General features: G+C 49.8%; 1 protein-coding gene across 2 annotated transcripts in view; it reads left to right on the forward strand.

Moving 5' to 3' along the window:
• Positions 1 to 6765: 6765 nt before the first annotated feature.
• Positions 6766 to 17293, forward strand: part of LOC126503588 (lymphocyte antigen 6D-like) — a 39741-nt gene continuing 29213 nt past the window's right edge. The window contains exons 1-2 of one of the 2 annotated variants that reach the window (XM_050145394.1): positions 6766 to 7216; positions 10373 to 10472. In XM_050145394.1, the coding sequence (XP_050001351.1) occupies positions 7172 to 7216; positions 10373 to 10472 (145 nt within the window). In that variant the 5' untranslated portion in view covers positions 6766 to 7171. Of the gene's footprint in view, positions 7217 to 10372; positions 10473 to 11662; positions 12723 to 17293 lie in introns of those variants that run through there. The other variant, XM_050145397.1, reaches the window with a different exon arrangement.

Here is a 17293-nt window from a genome sequence, read left to right on the forward strand (position 1 = left end):
TTTTGTTTTGTTGTTTTTCTTTGTTGTTTATTTTATTTTATTTTTGAGACAGAGTTTCTCTATTATGTAGCTCTGGCTGTCCTAGAACGAGCTATGTAGATCAGAATGGTTTTGGACTCACAGAGATCTGCCTGCCTCTGCTTCTGGAGTGCAGGGATTAAAGATGTGCGCCACCATGCCAGGTCCGGTTTGTTATTTTGAGACAGGCTCTTACTATGTAGCTCTGGTGGATCTGCAACTCACTAACTGGACCAAGTTGGTCTTGAACTTGCAGCCTGCTTCTGCTGTCTGAGTGTCTGGACCACTGATGTGTGCCACCTCTCCTAACCTGGTAAAGAACAATTTTATTGGAAAGGAATTAAAAAATGGTACTGCAATATTGTTTAACTTTCCCTTTGGTTTCCCTCAGTGGAATCCGGCCCAGTATCAAAATATTAGGACACGTCAAATTATTACAAAGATTGGCATGTTGAAGGCCAGTCTTAACATTGGAAAAGGTCACTGCACCTGAGGCATGTCCTAATTTACAGGTGATGCATAATGGGCATTGGGACATTCTGGCTAAAGAGCTGGATAACACATGCACATGACCCTGCTAGGATGTCTGAGCCACTTCAGCTGCTGCTTCCTCCTTAGGCCATGCTGGGTTCTCCACTGTTAACTGTGTGTGTGAGGCCTCTTTCTTAGTGCCTTTGCCATTGTCGCTCCCGAGGACAACGTCCACCTACACAATAGCTTTACCTAATCCCAGGAATGAGCCTCCCCACCCCATGGGGAATAAACCACACTGGCTTCTTCATGCTGCGTGGTGCTAGCCTGGGAAAAGAAGCCTTGGAGACCAGAATCTGGGGGAGATGGGCAAACCCTAGTGGAACGTATCCTGTTGAGAGATACAGGTGGCAGGTCCACAGCTATCAATTGTCTTGGACTGTCTAGGTCCTTCAGGAGCCATTTGCTTCTGATCTCTGTGGACCATAGGTTCTCATGTCAATTTAGTAAAATTCTTGGAATGTATTGGTAAGTTTAGCAGACCTCAGTGGCCACCGGCCCTAAAGCTAGAACACTGTAAATAACCTCTGAAAGCCTTAGAAGAGGGTTGATTGAGCTCCCGAACATGTCCCAGGTGCTTGAAACCCTGCCAGGATGACTGAGGCATGTTATTTCATGTTGTAATTTTTATTGTATATGTATGGATTTCTGCTTGCATGCATGTCTGTGTACCACATGTGTGTCCTGTGAATCCCCTGGGACTGAAGTTCTATATGGTTGGGAGCTGCCATGTGGTTGCTGGGAACCAAACCCAGGTCCTCTGGAAGAGCAGCTAGTGCTCTTAACTGCTGATCTACCTCTCCAGCCTCCTGGTTCAGGTTTTGACATAGGATCTTTTCATGTCCCGTGGCTATGAGTTCATGTCCCCTCTTCCACAGAGAAGCATCCCTTTATGGGTGATTTCAGTATACATTCCTTGGCTCTGGCCAGTCCCATCTGGTTCAGAATAAGCTATTTTCTGAATTTCATTAGATTACTGGTACAAGACAGTGATCCACCTCTGGCCAAGTCCCAGGTCTACAGGCCTGACTCCCACCTCTACAGAGTGCTCACGCAACTCTTGTGTCTATTTCAAGCACAGTGTCCCTGGGAACTTCCTTTAAGAACTTCCTCTAATCGAACTTCCTCTAATCAATACACCCACCTCAGGGCTTCTGCACAGGCGGTTCCTAATCTTGGTGCTAAAGTGGCCTATAGCTTATTCCCTCACCTCCCTGATGACTTTCCTGTCTCTAGGTGAGCCCCCTGGAACCCTGTGAACACCTGGAACCTTACCATTCACGTATGAGTTCCTTGACTCACCTTCCTTAGTTTTAGGTCCCATGAATGCAAGTCTTTTGCGTGTACTTTAAATGAAAATGATAAAGTCTAGGGGTCTTGGCCGGGTTTTCTCTGCCCATTAAAGAGCAAAAAGGGTAGAAAAATCTCAGTGCATCAGGTAGGCAGCAGAGAAATGTCAGAACAAGGCAAAGGGAGCAGACAGCTCAGTAGTTGAAGAAAAGTGTTTACTGGGGGTGAGGAGACACACGCATGTAGCAGAAAGCCAGAGAAAGACCCTCTGCTTTGCAGAGTGGGGTGGTTTTGGAAATCTCCAAAGAGTTTCCTTCCCTAATTTAGGGTTTGTTGGTTTGAAGAGAGATACCATGGTTGATTGGCCCACAACTGCTCTGTGATGTCCTGACCTCACTTGGAACTTGGTGATCCAGTCCTTCAGCAGGGGTCTGCTGGTGGGGGGCAAAAGCCTGCAAGGTCTTTGTTTTAAAAGCTGCCAGACTTTTGTCTCAGGTTAGGGTGGTGCAGAAGAAGGCAGCCATCTGGGAAGGCCACTGCCTTTATTACCTAATCATGCCCCTCTCCCATCTGTCTGCCTACCAGTGAATTGTCCCTTAGAAGCATGGCAGCCGTGATGACAGTGGGTGGGTGGCATGTTGTAGTGACAAAGGGCCTCAGGGCATGATGTCATAGTCATAGGAAGAAGGAATAGGGTCCACTGCTCACCAGTTATTTCAGCTTGTAAGTCCCAGGGGCTTCCCAGTCCTCTTGCCTGCCCTATCTGGGCCACATCCTCACCAGCTGCTTTGGGAATGACTGCCACTGTGTGAGGTGAAGCTGGGCCTCCTGTCCCTGGTGCCAGCTTGGAAATGGGTTCACAGTGACTCCAAAGCAGAGGGCTAGACACTGGCTGGGGCCTCTATGGGCTTGTTCCTTTTCAACTGTTCCCCGGCCCAATGCTGAGCCAGCCTTGAATGGGCACTCAGCAGGGCAAATTGCTATTCCTCACTAAGAGGGCTGTGGGTATGTGGTCAAAATCCCAATGGCCTTACTTCAAAATTTTCTTCTGTGTTCAGCAGGGTTCTTTCCTTAAGATTCCCTTATAAGCCAGGCAGTGATGGTGCACACCTTTAATCCCAGCACTTGGGAGGCAGAGGCAGGCAAATCTCTGTGAGTTCGAGGCCAGACTGGTCTACAAGAGCTCATTCTAGGACAGGCACCAAAGCTACACAGAGAAACCCTGTCTCGAAAAACAAAACAAAACAAAACAAAAAATCCCCACCTAGTCAGCATGTCAAGGCCTGCCCCATTCACCGGGAACACTCTCCATATCTGATGGGGTCATATCCTATTCCTCCAAAACCTCCACTCCCATCTGGTCTGAGCTGTCTTACTTATTTTCGCCAAGAATATGGCTAGCGTGATTTAGCTAGAATCCCAGAATTGTTTCCGGAATTTTCTATTTGATACTTTGGGACTGTGGTTGGCTGCAAGTAACAGAACCTGAGGTGTGGATAAGGTGCCTGCTCTGGAACCTTACTCAAGAACTGTAACAAGAGCTGGGAGTGATGTTGTGGTCCTCAGGCCCAATGAAGCAGGAGAGACAGAAGCTTGGTTCTGAGGACCGTGTAGACAGCACTTCCAGTTCTGCACCGAGCCCTGCCTCTCTGCGCCACCCATTGCTGCAAAAATTTCTCAGTATGAGGCAGTTACCAGAATGTATTCAGATGGGGAAATGACAGAGAGAGAGAGAGAGAGAGAGAGAGAGAGAGAGAGAGAGAGAGAGAGAGAGAACCAGAAGCACAGAAGCAGGCCCCATATCCTGTTTTCTACTATGGGCAGGTCTGCGGCCCCCACCTCCACCCAACAGGCACAAGGATTGTTAATCCCAAAGATGGGAGGAGAGAGATGATTGACCCAAATCACCATGGCCAAATTAACTGATTAAATTAAGCAAGCAATTAATTAAAGCCTGCTTTTTAAAATTCATATAATACTAACCCCAAATATGCTAGGAGAACGACCAAATCCATGGTTGTTCCATTAAATAAGCTTAATTTAGGGGAGTACCCGAGGCTGGCCAGCTGGCTGTCTCACCCTAATTCAGGACTTTAGAGAGCAGCCCCACACTAGGTTTTTGGGGTCCTTCTTTATGGGGAAGAGCCATAAGGTTAGCAGAAAACAGCTGTAAGTCTTACAGGGCAAGGCTGTTAGAAAAAAATATAAAGAATGGCAAGAGTAAACGCAGGAATATACACCATGTGGAGGGCGCCGTATATTATTGTTCTGTGGTCCCTGCTATAGATCAAGGAATCCCGAAAACACAGAAAAGGGCAATCATACGTCATGGGGTCTTGAGTTTGGTGCTGGCTGAACAATATGTTTTGTAGGATGCATCAGGTTTAGGAAACAGAAACTTATTCATAACTAAAATAGAAACCTATTCTTGTAGGGTACGGGGAGTTAACAAACACTATATCTCTTGTTCTAGTTTCACAAGGTTCCAGAGAAGAAGGGGGGCCCCCCCGAAACGAGGTCTGCAAAGGGTCTCCGCACCCAGGGCATGTGCGACCTAAGCCTAGTCTCCTTAATAAGGGCTTCATGACGGCAGAACTCACGGTCTCTGGATTCTCCAGCTATGGTGGAAATACCTCCCCACCCCATTAGATGGTGTCTAGTTTCTATTTGTCTTTGCCCCGCACGTGACCTCCTTTGAGCACCCCACCTGCCTTCCTCCTTCCTGCCTTTGAGCCCTCTTTCCCTATCCCCACTTCCCCAGCCCGGAAACCATGTGCCCTCTAGTGGCAGTGGCACGCATTACCTCCTGTCCCGTCCGCCCTCCCGTCGTCCTCCCCCTCTTCCCGTTCCCCCGCCCGCCCCCCACCCCGCGTCCGTGTCGCCCCCCCCCCCCCCCCCCCCCCCCCCCCCCCCCCCCCCCCCCCCCCCCCCCCCCCCCCCCCCCCCCCCCCCCCCCCCCCCCCCCNCCCCCCCCCCCCCCCCCCCCCCCCCCCCCCCCCCCCCCCCCCCCCCCCAGCCATGAAGAATCTACAGCTCTCAGAGACTGAAGAGCCAGATTAGAGCATTCAGTGGATTCACTCAGGCTGCTCAGGAAGCTGGTGGGCTTTGTCCTTTCCAAACTAGCTGTTCTGTCTCAGAGGCCACACAGCTTTCCCTGCACAGGCCTCCTGGCCGACCGAGCAGGTGGTCTCAGCTTGTGTTGTGGGGTTCCTTCTTCCAGGCAACTTTGCTTCAAAGTCCGTAAGATGTCCTCATACTGGGATGGGAGAAGAGTCCTTTGGGGACAGGATGCCGGGGAGCTGATCTTGTGCTCTTCCTCATGCTGGAGCACAGGTTGGTCCAGCTCCTTCAGCAGGACAGGCAACAGGGGCTGATTAAGTAGCCCACCAGCATGAGACCTAAGCATCGGCTGCCTGGAGACCAAAAGGTCAAATGCCCATCCAGCAGAGCCGCCAGCATTAACTAGCTTGGCTGTGATACTGCCTCTGGATGCCTGCATGCCCTCAGCAGCCTCCCGTGGGAGCGAACCATTTCCCAACATGAGAGTGCCCTGGACTAGGCTGGCTTTTGGGTTTAGAGCTTGTCAGCTAAACAGTGTTGCTAGCTAAACTTGAGTATGTGGTAGGTTTTTTGTTTGTTTGTTTGTTTTTGTTTTGTTTTGACCTGGTCTTATTTATCGATTTGTTGTAAGGCCAGATTTTAGTGTATCAGTTTTTTCTTTGGTCCAGAGATTGGGGGCCAGTCTCCCACCCCTATGCCTCTTGCTCTCCACTTCCTCCAGAGAGTGAATGGGAAACAGCCGAGCAGTTCCCAAGGTGTTTGGAGGGCAGGGTGCACCTGTCTGAGGCTGAGTTCTGGGCCATCACTGCTCATATTTGGCTCCAGAATAAGCCGTCTCTTGTGTCCCTCTGAGGCGAGAACTCTTGATTTTGCTGACACCAGCCACCTGTGATGAAATCTACTCAAACAAAAACAATTTCTCTTTAAAAGGCTTGTGCTTATAACATATCATTAAGCTCTTGGGAGGCAGAGATAGGAGAATCTCTATGAGTTTGAGGTCAGGCTGGTCTATATAGCAAGTTCCAGGCTAGACCCTATCTCAAAGTAAACAGTAACAACAACGAAAAGAAACAAAACCAAACAAAATCCATCAAAGACCCCGGAGCTATCCAATAGACTCTTGGAGGAAGCAGCAAGACATTTTTGGCAATCGGGTTTAAGGTAAATATAGGGAATGAAGAGCGTAAAATAAAGCTTCATATAGCAGAGACAGATAATAAAATGTTACCTAAGACCACGATTAGTAGACGTCAGGATCATGAGTCACACCACATGGCTGATTTACCTCTATCAGCCCAGGGCTACAGAGAAAGAAAGGTGGAATTCAGGATGTTGCAATCAGAGCTTCCTGAAGGAGCTCCCAGCGGGACAGAAGGCTCAGCTGATGGGGTATGGGGGTGGGAAGGGGGGGGCAGCAAGCTACTCTGTAAGGAAACTGGAAAACTCCACCCAGCCAAGCTGTCCTGCTGTTTCTGTCTCCCCCCCCCCCCACGGTCATTGTTATCGTAGGTAGTCATTCATGAGCCTCCCTGTCCACCCCAGTATAGGCCAGGACAACTGACAAGGTGTCCAAAAAGATGACACGTAGTGCTGTGCTAGAAACAGATGCTGTGTGGGTGTCTTTATTCAAGGTCAGAATTTATGGACTGGCAGAAGGGTTACAAGGTAAATAAGTTTCGTTAGCCACACTTTACCAAATAGTCCTGAATTCCCTTGGTAGCTGGCAGAGGCAAGCATAGATTCTTTCATTCCAACTGATCACTATTATCAATTCTCAGATCAAATATCAAAGACCATATCTATCTATCTATCGATCTATCTATCTATCTATCTATCATCTATCATCCATCTATCTATCTGTCTATTTATCTATCTATCTATCTATCTATCTATCTATCTATCATCTATCTACTTACATAGGTCACAGAATGGCTACCTAAGGGTTAAGTGCTGAAGAGTTCTAAGAAATCAAGGCGGGCTCACTGGAAGCAGAAGCAGAGAGGGCTGCAGGTGGAGAGATAAACAAACCCAGCTGGAGGCTGCAGAACGAAGCTGTAGGGTTGTAGGACCTGGAGGTAAGGTGCAGGACCAGATCGGGGTGGGTGGACAGATAGGTGGACAGGCAGGTGGCACTTTGAGGAGACCCCAGTCCAGCAGCAGGCACTGAGCTAAAGTCCTGGAGAAGGCTGCTGCTCCATTGGTACACACACCCAGGAGCCAGAGACAGGTCGGCTAGAGCTGTCAGCTGCCAGGTTTGGGGGTTCTCCTCTTTATGGGAGATGAAGCTGCTCTATCTTCCATCAGTCTGGTGTGCTTGGTAAGTTCTGATTTTTAATACACCTGCCTCTGGGTTTACAAAGTGGAGCCAAATGCTACTTGTAAAACGGGGTTATCAAGGGCATGAAGTGGCCATAATGCCACTGTTCACTTAATATGGAGTGACTTGGAACAGGGCACATGGTGACGGATACATGGCAAAATCTCCCAGAGTTAAAGCTCAAGAAGTGGAGTATGACTGGCTTTGAGGGCTCAATGGCACCTCCATGGTTCTCCATGGCGCACTCTGGGCCACGGGTCCTGGAAGGCCGGTGTCACTTCACCTCCCTCTAAGGCAATACTGCTTCCTTTGGAAGTCTGAGGGTGGAGGGCTCATAGGTAGGGACAGGTCCCAAGGGAGGGACCAACCACTGCTCTGGATGCTGTGGTTGTGTGTGTGAATTTCACTTATGATAAACCTAGAGCTTTAAAACTATGCTGAGTGACTGGTCTCCTAGTCGTGGTCTGCCTATTTGTATTGAAACAAGTGGTAGGGGTGGAGGGAGTGGATAAAGTCATCCTGTAAGCGAAAGGAGCCATACCAGTCAACGGGCACGCAGTACTTAATAAGGGGACATTCTTAACTTTATAATGGCAAATTTGAAAATATAGAAGAAATGGCTTTCTAAAAGCATTCTTATTTAAAATTGGCTCTCCCCCAAGTACAAACACAGCTTCAACAACCTTGTTAAGTTAAAAATGATTTATTGTTGATGTGTTGGATAGGACACTGCCACGGCCCATGTGGCGGTCAGAGGACAACTTTATGGAGGTGGCTCTATCTTTTCATCTTGATGTGGGTTCTCGGAATGGAGCTGAGGTACCCAGGCTTGCTTGGCAAGTGCCTTAATCTGCTGAGTCATCTCAAAGGCCCTGCTAGGACAATCTGGATGTCGCAATTGTGCAATAAATGTTTCCCAGATACAAAATGAATACCGACATTGGAATTTGTCTCCCAAACACATTTTAGGGTGTGTGTGATGGTTGCTTTTGATTAGGTTAGGAAATGCCCTAGAGGTTGGTAAAGCTCACTCTGGGGGCACTCCAAGAGTGATGTTTGCACACTGTTAGACTCCAAGTTTCCTAAGTAAACAATGGATTTGTCCCCTGATGGATTTCATAGTCTGATGGCATTGGTGGACATTGCTGGGTGGCGGAAGATTGACGGCAGTGAGCCACTGTGATCTTCTCTCTTGCTGACCTCCCGCTGTGTTTCCTGTCTCCCTCTGCTCCCTCCAACACGGGAGTCCAGGCCTTGGTTCCCACACCAATAGTAACAGTGAAAAGAGAACGGGGTAGATGCATTAGCAAAACCGCAGTGGGAAGAGGAACAAATTACTGCCTGAGTTCCCTGCCTGACGTCCTTCAGTGGTGGACTGTGGTGTGAAGTGAGATACACCTGTTTTCTTCCCCAAGTTGCTCTTAGTCGTGGTGTTTTAGCACAGAAGTAGTCACCCTAACAAAGACAGCAGGAATAGGCCTGGGCTCAGCTGGGGTGATCAAAATCCTTGGCCGCTGGAGGTCGTGCTCAGCCAGCAAGGGCGGCTCAAGCTGCCAGAGGCCTGCTTTGCCGGCTTCTTCTTTCTTGGCACTATCACATGGTGGCTTGTCTGTGAAGTCACCACTAGACATAGACACGTCTTCTTTCTGTCCCACGCAGATCAGCAAGACCCCCTCCTGCCAGGGATGAAGACTAGAGCATATGTTCCCGGTGTGTGTGTGTGTGTGTGTGTGTGTGTGTGTGTGTGTGTGTGTGTATGCTGTTTACTCTCTCAGACTTTCATGGGGAGGGCGCCTGCTTCCAAACTGTTCAAGGGTGAGACCTCACCAGCAGAGGGCAGAGAAACCAAGGAAGCTATGCATATTATCTTGCCTGCAGCATTTTAAACACGACCTTTGAAAGAGAAAGCAAGAGGGAATCTTGAGACTGATGTTTTGGACCAGAAGCTACCAAGAGCTCCTTCCTCCCGCCTCCACTCTTGTCCTCTGTTTGGAGGTGTTGTGTAGATAGCCGGGTTCTGGCCATGCCGAGCAAGTGCTCTGCCCCAGCCTGAGGTGCAAGACTTCAGCATGTTTCATTTTTATCTTTATTTTTATGTGTATGGGTGTTTTGCCTGCACGTGTGTCCGTGCACCACATCCGTGCAGTACCCACAGAGGTCAGAAGAGGGCGTCGGATCCCCCTGGAACTGGCTTGTGAGTTACCACGCAGGTGCTGGGAATCTAACTCAAGTCCTCTGGAAAGAGAATCTGTGCTCTTTAACTGCTGAGCCTTTCTTCCAGTCCCATGTGACTCTGAGGAGCACAAGAGCTCTCGCAGTAACGGGAAGGGGGAGACCAGTGAGGGGTTTTGTGGTGTTGCAGGAGGATTCTAGCCTGCCGTACATGGGATCTCAGATGAGCCCTGGCAAGAGGTGGGAAACTGAGGACCTGGGGGAGGGCTTCCCCTCAGTCCAGGTGTGGTGGATTGAAACCTCCACCCCCAGAGTGGGGCACTCCTAACTGGCGAAGGTGCTGAGGACAAGTAACTGTTGGATGCTCTGTCCTAAGCAAGCATCTGCGCCGCTGCATCCAGGTCTGAGAACGCTGTGGAGGAGGAGGTGGAAAAAATGCAGGAACCAAAGGAAGTGGCAGTGTGCTGGAATACCCTCCTCAAGCCATGGCATGGTTCTTGCACTCTAATTCTTAGCAGATGGGACAACCGACCTGCGCGAGGCTGGCAGAAGGATCCAACTAAGGTCCTGGGGGCAAGAGCAGCCAGCCAGTGCACTCATCTGCTGGGCCACCCCCTCCAGCCCTCTTGCGAGCCCTTCTTTGTTTAGCTTGACCATAATTGGGAGAGGGGACCCACTCTATACCACCAGAACCACTTAAAAAACCCTAGCCTTCCCAGGGGGTTAGATTCCAGTTTCTGAAACCCTGCTCTGGTTTTTGCTTTTTGGGTACTCTCCGTGCCTGTTGCTGTCTACTGCATCTGAGACAGCCCCCCCCCCCCCCCACCTTTCAACTTTTTAATTGGCAGAGAAAATGAGTCTGATCAAAACTCCTCAAGGGTGACTACAAGCTCACTTTGTTTTGTCCAGCCCCGGAGCTCTGCTGGATGAAGAACAGAACTGGACAAGGCTTGGGATACTAGTGTCCCGCTGTGTTTATTTCAGGTCGCTGATATTCCAGGGCAAGGGAACCTGTCGGGATATCTTGAAGGCTCTGTGCTTGGTCTTGCTGTTTGGCTGTTCTCTGAAGACCCCCAGCTCTTAAGTAAGTCAATGCCTGAGGCTCAGGCTGTCCACATTTGGGTCGAAGTGTTACGTAAGCAGCAGCAATGGTCTGGGGTCTTAGATGCAGCGACCTCCCAGTTCTATGGGGCATCGCTGGAATGGAGACTCTCTGAGTTGCTCCCACAGTGAGTCTGCTCTTTAAAAGCTCACAGGGTCCCTCTGAAGCATAGGTAGAGTTAGCCCTTACTGCTGAGCACACAGCTCCGAGGCTTGCGGTGAGGAGCGCAGTGGTGGACTGGGGAGCCAGCTGGGTAAAGTGAGAAGAGTGGGTCACAGCACCCCCCCCCCACGCATTTGAAATAATTTTGTCCCTGAAGCCCTGGAAACTGCAGGCCTGTGAGGGGAGGGGCTGTTGAGTCATCTTGTCAATGCTTTTGTGGCTGCTCTTCCTCCTTGGTAATGGATGGTTCTAGGATGATGGATCGAGGCCATCGGGTCCCACACTCTTGACCTCCCTAGCAGATTTTCCCATTCCTTCAACAAGCAGGTGGAGAATTTTGCACATTTTAAAGTTCTACTTCCCTTCTGAGTAAACACTGTACCTTGGAATCGTTTTCCCTTTCTCCGTTCTGTTATAAGCATTCAGCAGCACCAACCCGCACCTGCTACACGGTGCTCAGCCATATCTTCTGCTAAAAATCTACTTCTTTGCCTGCAAGTTCTAAAAATACGAGGGCAGGAACGGAATTAGATCGAGTTCTTTGCCGCTTTATATCAAGGGTAACCTTTCTCCCGTCTCCAGTCTCATGCTCCCTACTCTGCAACCCCTTAGAGTCTTTGCTGATGTTCTTTTCTAGTCGTGTGATCGTGACCGTGCCTTGATTCCTGAGTCCTCCCTGGAATCACCCTTTAAGGTGATGAAGAGTCAAGGCTTAACCATACCTTAGCTTGGCTCGGAAGCCTGGGCACTTCCTCTGGGTCCTTCTTTATCAGTTTATCAAGAGACTCCGCCCTCTGTATCTGATTGGTCTCTCATCTGCATCCTTTAGGTGACATCTAGGCACCCTGGCCTGTTAGAGTTCCCTGAATCCTGATGTTTTCTGCTTAGTTTTTTCGCCTGCTGACTCCCCTGTTCCCTGGCTCTCAACTTCTAGCCCCTTATTCGTTCATGTTGAATTAAGAATTGAGACCAATTCCCCCTTGCCCCGCACACAGTCCCTCATGGGTGGGCCCTGCACTTGCTTGGTCTTTACTAGAGTCTGCCTTGCTACTTTAATAAGTGTCATGGATTAACTTTCTCTCTCTCTTTCTGAATTCATTCTACTGCTCAGACTGACCTGACCTGTCCATCCTCCTGCCTCAGTCTCCAGAATGATGGGATTACAGCTGTATACACCATACCGCACTAATTTTTCTTTAACAAAATTCTGCCTGCGGCTCAGAATTCTCCATCACCCGTTCCCACATATCAGGCATCTGTTACAGCACCATCCCATTCCTGACACCGATTGGCCCAGTCCTTCAGGCGTTCACAGCACAACACTAAGACTGGGCAGCGTATTAACCCACAGAAGCTGATGAGGCAAAGCTCCGGAGACTGCAAGTCCCATCTAGAAGCCTCTGCAGATCTAAGGCCTGGCAAGGGCTCACCCCACATAGCTAAAGGGACAGGAGGCCCTTGGGGGCTCTGTCTAGTGGTCATGTGTGGTGCGTACCCCACTTCATCCTTGGGTGGGACGTGAACGTGGCTGGGTCAAGGCTGAACGCTCCCACAGAAGGCTCTCTGGAAGTGTGGTCTGAGCTGCATATTGTTGATGCCACAGAGGGGACAAAAAGACAGTCAGTTGCACAAAGTGGACTTTGCTCTTTTCCCTGGTCTTTGACCAAGAATCCTCTGCTGCCTAGAATCAGGTGTCATCCCAGAAGTCCTTGGGCCTTGGGACGGATGCTGCCACACTCCAGGAGTTATTGTCTGGAACCCCTGCCAACACCGAGGCCCTCTGCACTGTTGACTTTGCCTGGAGGAGCTGTTTGACCTCCACTGTAGTTTGGATAAGCACCAAAGGCCACTTGTTGCACGCTTGTCCTCTCCTGTGTCAAAAACTCATACAGACTCACCACACAAACATTGCGCAAACTCCAAGGGCTGCTGAATGTGTTATGAGGCCTTGGACAGACAGAAGGACCAGTCACCCTGGCTGTCTTTAGGATGAACTATGTCCCACTCAGGCTAGTCAGACCTTCTGTTGAGGTCTCATGACCCAGCATCCTGAGAATGTGCCTGTGGCAGGTAGGTGGACTGCACTTGGCCCTACAGAAGTATGATATCCTCGGGGTTGGGGATAAAGTTCAGTGGGTGGAGCGCTTGCTTACCACACACAGGGCTCCATCCCTAGCACGTGTAAACTGGGCGTGGGGATGTATAGCTTTGAATCTTAGCACTCTGGAAGGAGAGGTACCACGAAGCCTGTGGTAACTGCTCTGCCCAGCATGAGCGAGGCTAGGAGCCCAACTACCACCCTCATCTATGAAGCATCTTTGTCCCTCGCCTCAGGGCCTCCATTCACCCACTTCCACAGTCCCCTCCCTCACTAAGCAGAGTGTAGGAGCCCACTCCCACAAGGTCAGCTAGGGTTCCTGGTTCTTCGAGGCCAAAGTCAAGTCAGAAGAAACAGAAGATAGGATAGAATCAGGAGGTCTGTCTGGTCATGCCGAAGCAGCCAAACAGGCCCGAGTTTATTTCAGAACTTGTTTACATACAAAAACAGAACAAAGCACAGCACAGTCAGTCGGTATCTAATCACAAGACTATTTGTGTCCTGGAATGAGCAGCCTCCTCTCCAACACGTGCTTGCTGCTCGGAAACCTCACTTTCTATCTTGATGTTCCGAGGTTTGTCATCAGCGGTATACTTTCTACTAGATAATGTTGCTTTCTTTTCTTACGGGATAAATCAGAAGTCTCTCACAGCCCTCAAGTTTACTGGAAAAGGCAGAGCAGGCAAGCTTGAACTCAAATGACTTCTTTAAGTCAGAAATGACTCCAGATGGAAACTGAGTCACACGTGGGCTCCCACAGCAGAGGATCCCTTTCAGTTCTGCCAGGTCTGACCCCATCTCTGCTTGGTCTCATGCCCCTATTCTGAAGCTTCTTAGGGCAAGGGGTGGGTCCCACCTAGGAAGGATGGCTGGGAAGAGCAGGCAATGGCCTGGACTCTGTCACAGTGTCACCGAGGGACTGGTTGTCCCTTCTAGACAAGTTTTCTGGAAGCTATTCTCTGCATTGGTGTCCAGTGCCTCCTCTGGGAGGAACTGTCCTGTGGACATTGGCAGAGGGCACAGTGCCAAGTAAAGCACTCATTCCTTTCTCAAGGCCCCCAGGCTCGCACTTCTACAGCCTGGTGGAATTGGAGGCAGCCCACCAAGGGCCTGGCTTCTCACCCAGAGGCTCCAGCAAGCTCTCCTAGCCCCACCTCACCTTGGTCTTCTGGGTATGTTCAAACGCTGGTAGGACCCTTGTTTTTCTTCCTTGCTAGGGTTGATCTTCAAGCCCAGGATGGGTGGGAAATCTGGCACGGAAGTCAAAAGTTCCAAAGGTCCAGTTCTGAGGAAAAGTGGGGGGTTGCCAGGGTTCTACACCCTCCACTGCCAGGATATGTGGCTTACTTGGGTAGCATTTCTTTTTTTTTTTTTTAAATATGTATTTATTTATTATGTATACATTATTCTGTCTGTGTATGTCTACAGGCCGAAAGAGGGCACCAGACCTCTTTACCGATGGTTGTGAGCCACCATGTGGTTGCCGGGAATTGAACTCAGGACCTTTGGAAGAGCAGGCAATGCTCTTAACCACTGAGCCATCTCTCCAGCCCTGGGTAGCATTTCTTGATCACACCACCCACCATGTCGCCATACCCGTGCTCTCTCCGTCTCTCTCTTTCTCTCTCCCTGTACATTACATGTATACACACACCACCCACAGCGTGCACAGCCCCACATGCACACACACTTCCTACATGTGTACCTCACGTGTTCGCATTATACAAACACACATCCTACCCACATCTTACACGTTGGGAGGCTTTCCGGGCAAGTGTAAGTGTAAGCCACAGCTGGGCCAAGGAGGAAGTTAGACCACCACCCACCCATGCCACAGGGAGGGGGCTGGGGTCTGGCCATGGTCGCTCTGGTCTCCACTTGTGCTGCAGGTCCAGCAGGAACAGGCGTTGGAATCTAGGACACTGGGAGGGATCCTTCAAGACCCAAGTCAGCCGGGCTCCCTGTGCTTGCTGCTGTGTGAGGGTGCACCAGGGCTCCCCTTGATGTGTGTGTTCTGTGGCATCTGGGCAAGAGGGCTGCACTTAAAACTCCGTGTCTAGGTCCTGGGCATGGGCCTTCCAGTTCACAGACAAGTGAGGAAGTGCTGCCAGCCCGAATGCAGATAAAAAAAACTTTGATGTGGGGATTTAAAATGAGACTGGAACAATTTTAGGATCTAAGGTGACAAAGGCCAGGATGTGACAGAGAGGACTCCTTGCCAGACTGCAGCCTTGCTCTCCATGTGAGTCTCAAGCAGCCTGGCAGTGGCCATGCTGATCTCTGTCCCTTATGTAACAAGTCACATTTGGTAAGCAGCAGAAGAACATGCAGAAACCCCGAGCTATTTTTACGACATCTCTGTAAGTGTGAACTGATTTTGAAACTGAGACAGTGCAGGCAGGGACTTCTGGGAGCTTCAGACTCTAGTTTTCTAGAGGAAGGAAATGGGCACATGGGAGGTTGAATGGGATCCGGCTAGCAGGCCAGTGGAGAACACACAACAATGATACACACGGTGCATAAGGTATTCTGCAAAGCCCAGGCCGGCCGCACCCACAGACAGGCATGCGGGCTGGTCCATCTCAAGCCAGAAAGTCAGTGTCTGAGGCGAGAATGGACTCCCTTGGAGTATTTGCGCGCGCACGTGCACACACACACACACACACACACACACACACACACAAATACATTGATGTAAACAATTTTTTAAAAAGAGAAATTTTCCCTCTGAGACTCAGATTTAAGAAATATAGGGAAGCTTCTTTATGCATTAAATGAGAGAAAATATTTATCTATTAGGTCAATATGTTTGAATATGTTCACATGATAAATTTCAAAGATGGTTGTGTGTGGAGGTATATGGTGGGTATGTGAGTGTATGAGTATTTATTTGTATGTGCAAGTGAGTATGTACACGTATGCAGGTATCTATGTGCAAGCTGTATATACACATATACATATATATGTATATATATGCCTGCATGTCTGTTCATGTATGTGCACATGCATCTGAGCAGGCATGTTTGATAGCTCCATTTCAGGGCTGGTTCTCAGCAGTTCTACCCTGCGCCCCTCTGGTGTCCAGAATATTGTGCTGTGGAATTGGATGCCTGGGATCTATGCTGGCTATGCCTCTGCCTGACTGCACAGCTAGAGGAGGTGCCCCAGCTCTTTGGCCCACTGTCTGAGTGGCCCACTGTGCAGGGAGGAGGTGACCTCTAACTGGCCTCCAAGAGGTGGCCTTCTTGGGGAGGGTTCTCCCAAACTCACATGCTTTGCACTTCCTGAAGTCTAGCTGATCTGTCCCCTTCTGTTCTGCCTCAGCTGCTACTGCACCTGGGAAGGATTTTTTTTTCCCTCCTGCCTAGGCTGTACAGCAGATAGCTCTGGCCTTCTAGGAAGGAAGGGCCCTGGTGTTGGGGAAACAAGTTTGTCATTCCTTCACGCTCAGAAGCCGACATCACTTCAGAATCATGGGTCAAGGGAATCAAACAGGCGAAAGACTATGAGCAAGGCCAGGTCTACACTGGGTGGTGAGAGTGTGGGAATGGGTCTCGGGAAAGCTGAGCCTGCTTCTCTCGTTGTCTGACTTAATGGCACGGTCAGTCTTCAGTGTCCTCTGGACATCATGGGTACCTCGGTCAATGCCTGGTCAAGTCCCTTCATGGGCTGTTATAGTGTTCACATATGGTCTGTGGCATCCTATGCCTCTGGTCCTCTAGATGACAGCTAACACCACGGCATGCATGCTGTCTGTCTAAGTAGCTGCTAGGCCAGGTGTGCTCCAGTCAAATGCATGTTTTCCTGAATTTTTCCTATTCCCACGAGACTCTGCCCATGATGTCCGAGTGTAGGAACTGGGTTAGGAGGAGTGACCTCAGCATTTGCGGTCGATCAAGCCAGAGGTGGGTGTAGCCAAGGTGCCATGAGAATTTGTTCACAGTCACTGCGAGCAAGCCAGACAGTTCCTGCAACGAATCTTCGGTTTTGAATCCACACAGCTGTGTCTCCCTTGTAATAAATGTTAGGCTGCCTGGAAATATTTCCAAACTCCCGGTAAAGTACAGAAAGGCCTCCGCTTGAAGGGAAACACAAACAGCTTCACCCCCAAACTCAGCACTATTTCAGTTCTCCAGAATCCTACCAAAGCTGACTGCAGCTCCCTCCCATGCCCATGCAGGAAGCTTTACTAACCATGCCGCAGCATCATTGAATGAAAGAGGAATCTCAGCATGTGGGCACCGTTTTGAGGTGGATTTGATGAGCTGTTGGAGGGATATGGGGCCACTAGTGCTGGGAGCCCTTGGGAGGATCTCCTCATTCTGGGCCTGTGACTAAGAACTGTGAATTGATTGCCATTGGTGGGAGGGTCAGTGTCCCTGGGGCCCCAGACCGTTTTAACACAAGGTAAAGCTTGGGTATTGGAGAATCAGGACTTGGCTTTGGTATGTTTGTTACACACGTGCCTGTGGGTGGGTGGGAGTCTGAAGACTCCTTTAAAAGGACCTATCAAGAAGCATGACAGCAAGTGGACTCCCACAGG

Source organism: Alexandromys fortis, unplaced genomic scaffold (genome assembly GCF_014885135.2).
Source record: "Alexandromys fortis isolate MF-2015 unplaced genomic scaffold, M_Fortis_MF-2015_v1.1 scaffold_2_1_26212458, whole genome shotgun sequence".
NCBI lineage: Eukaryota > Metazoa > Chordata > Mammalia > Rodentia > Cricetidae > Alexandromys > Alexandromys fortis.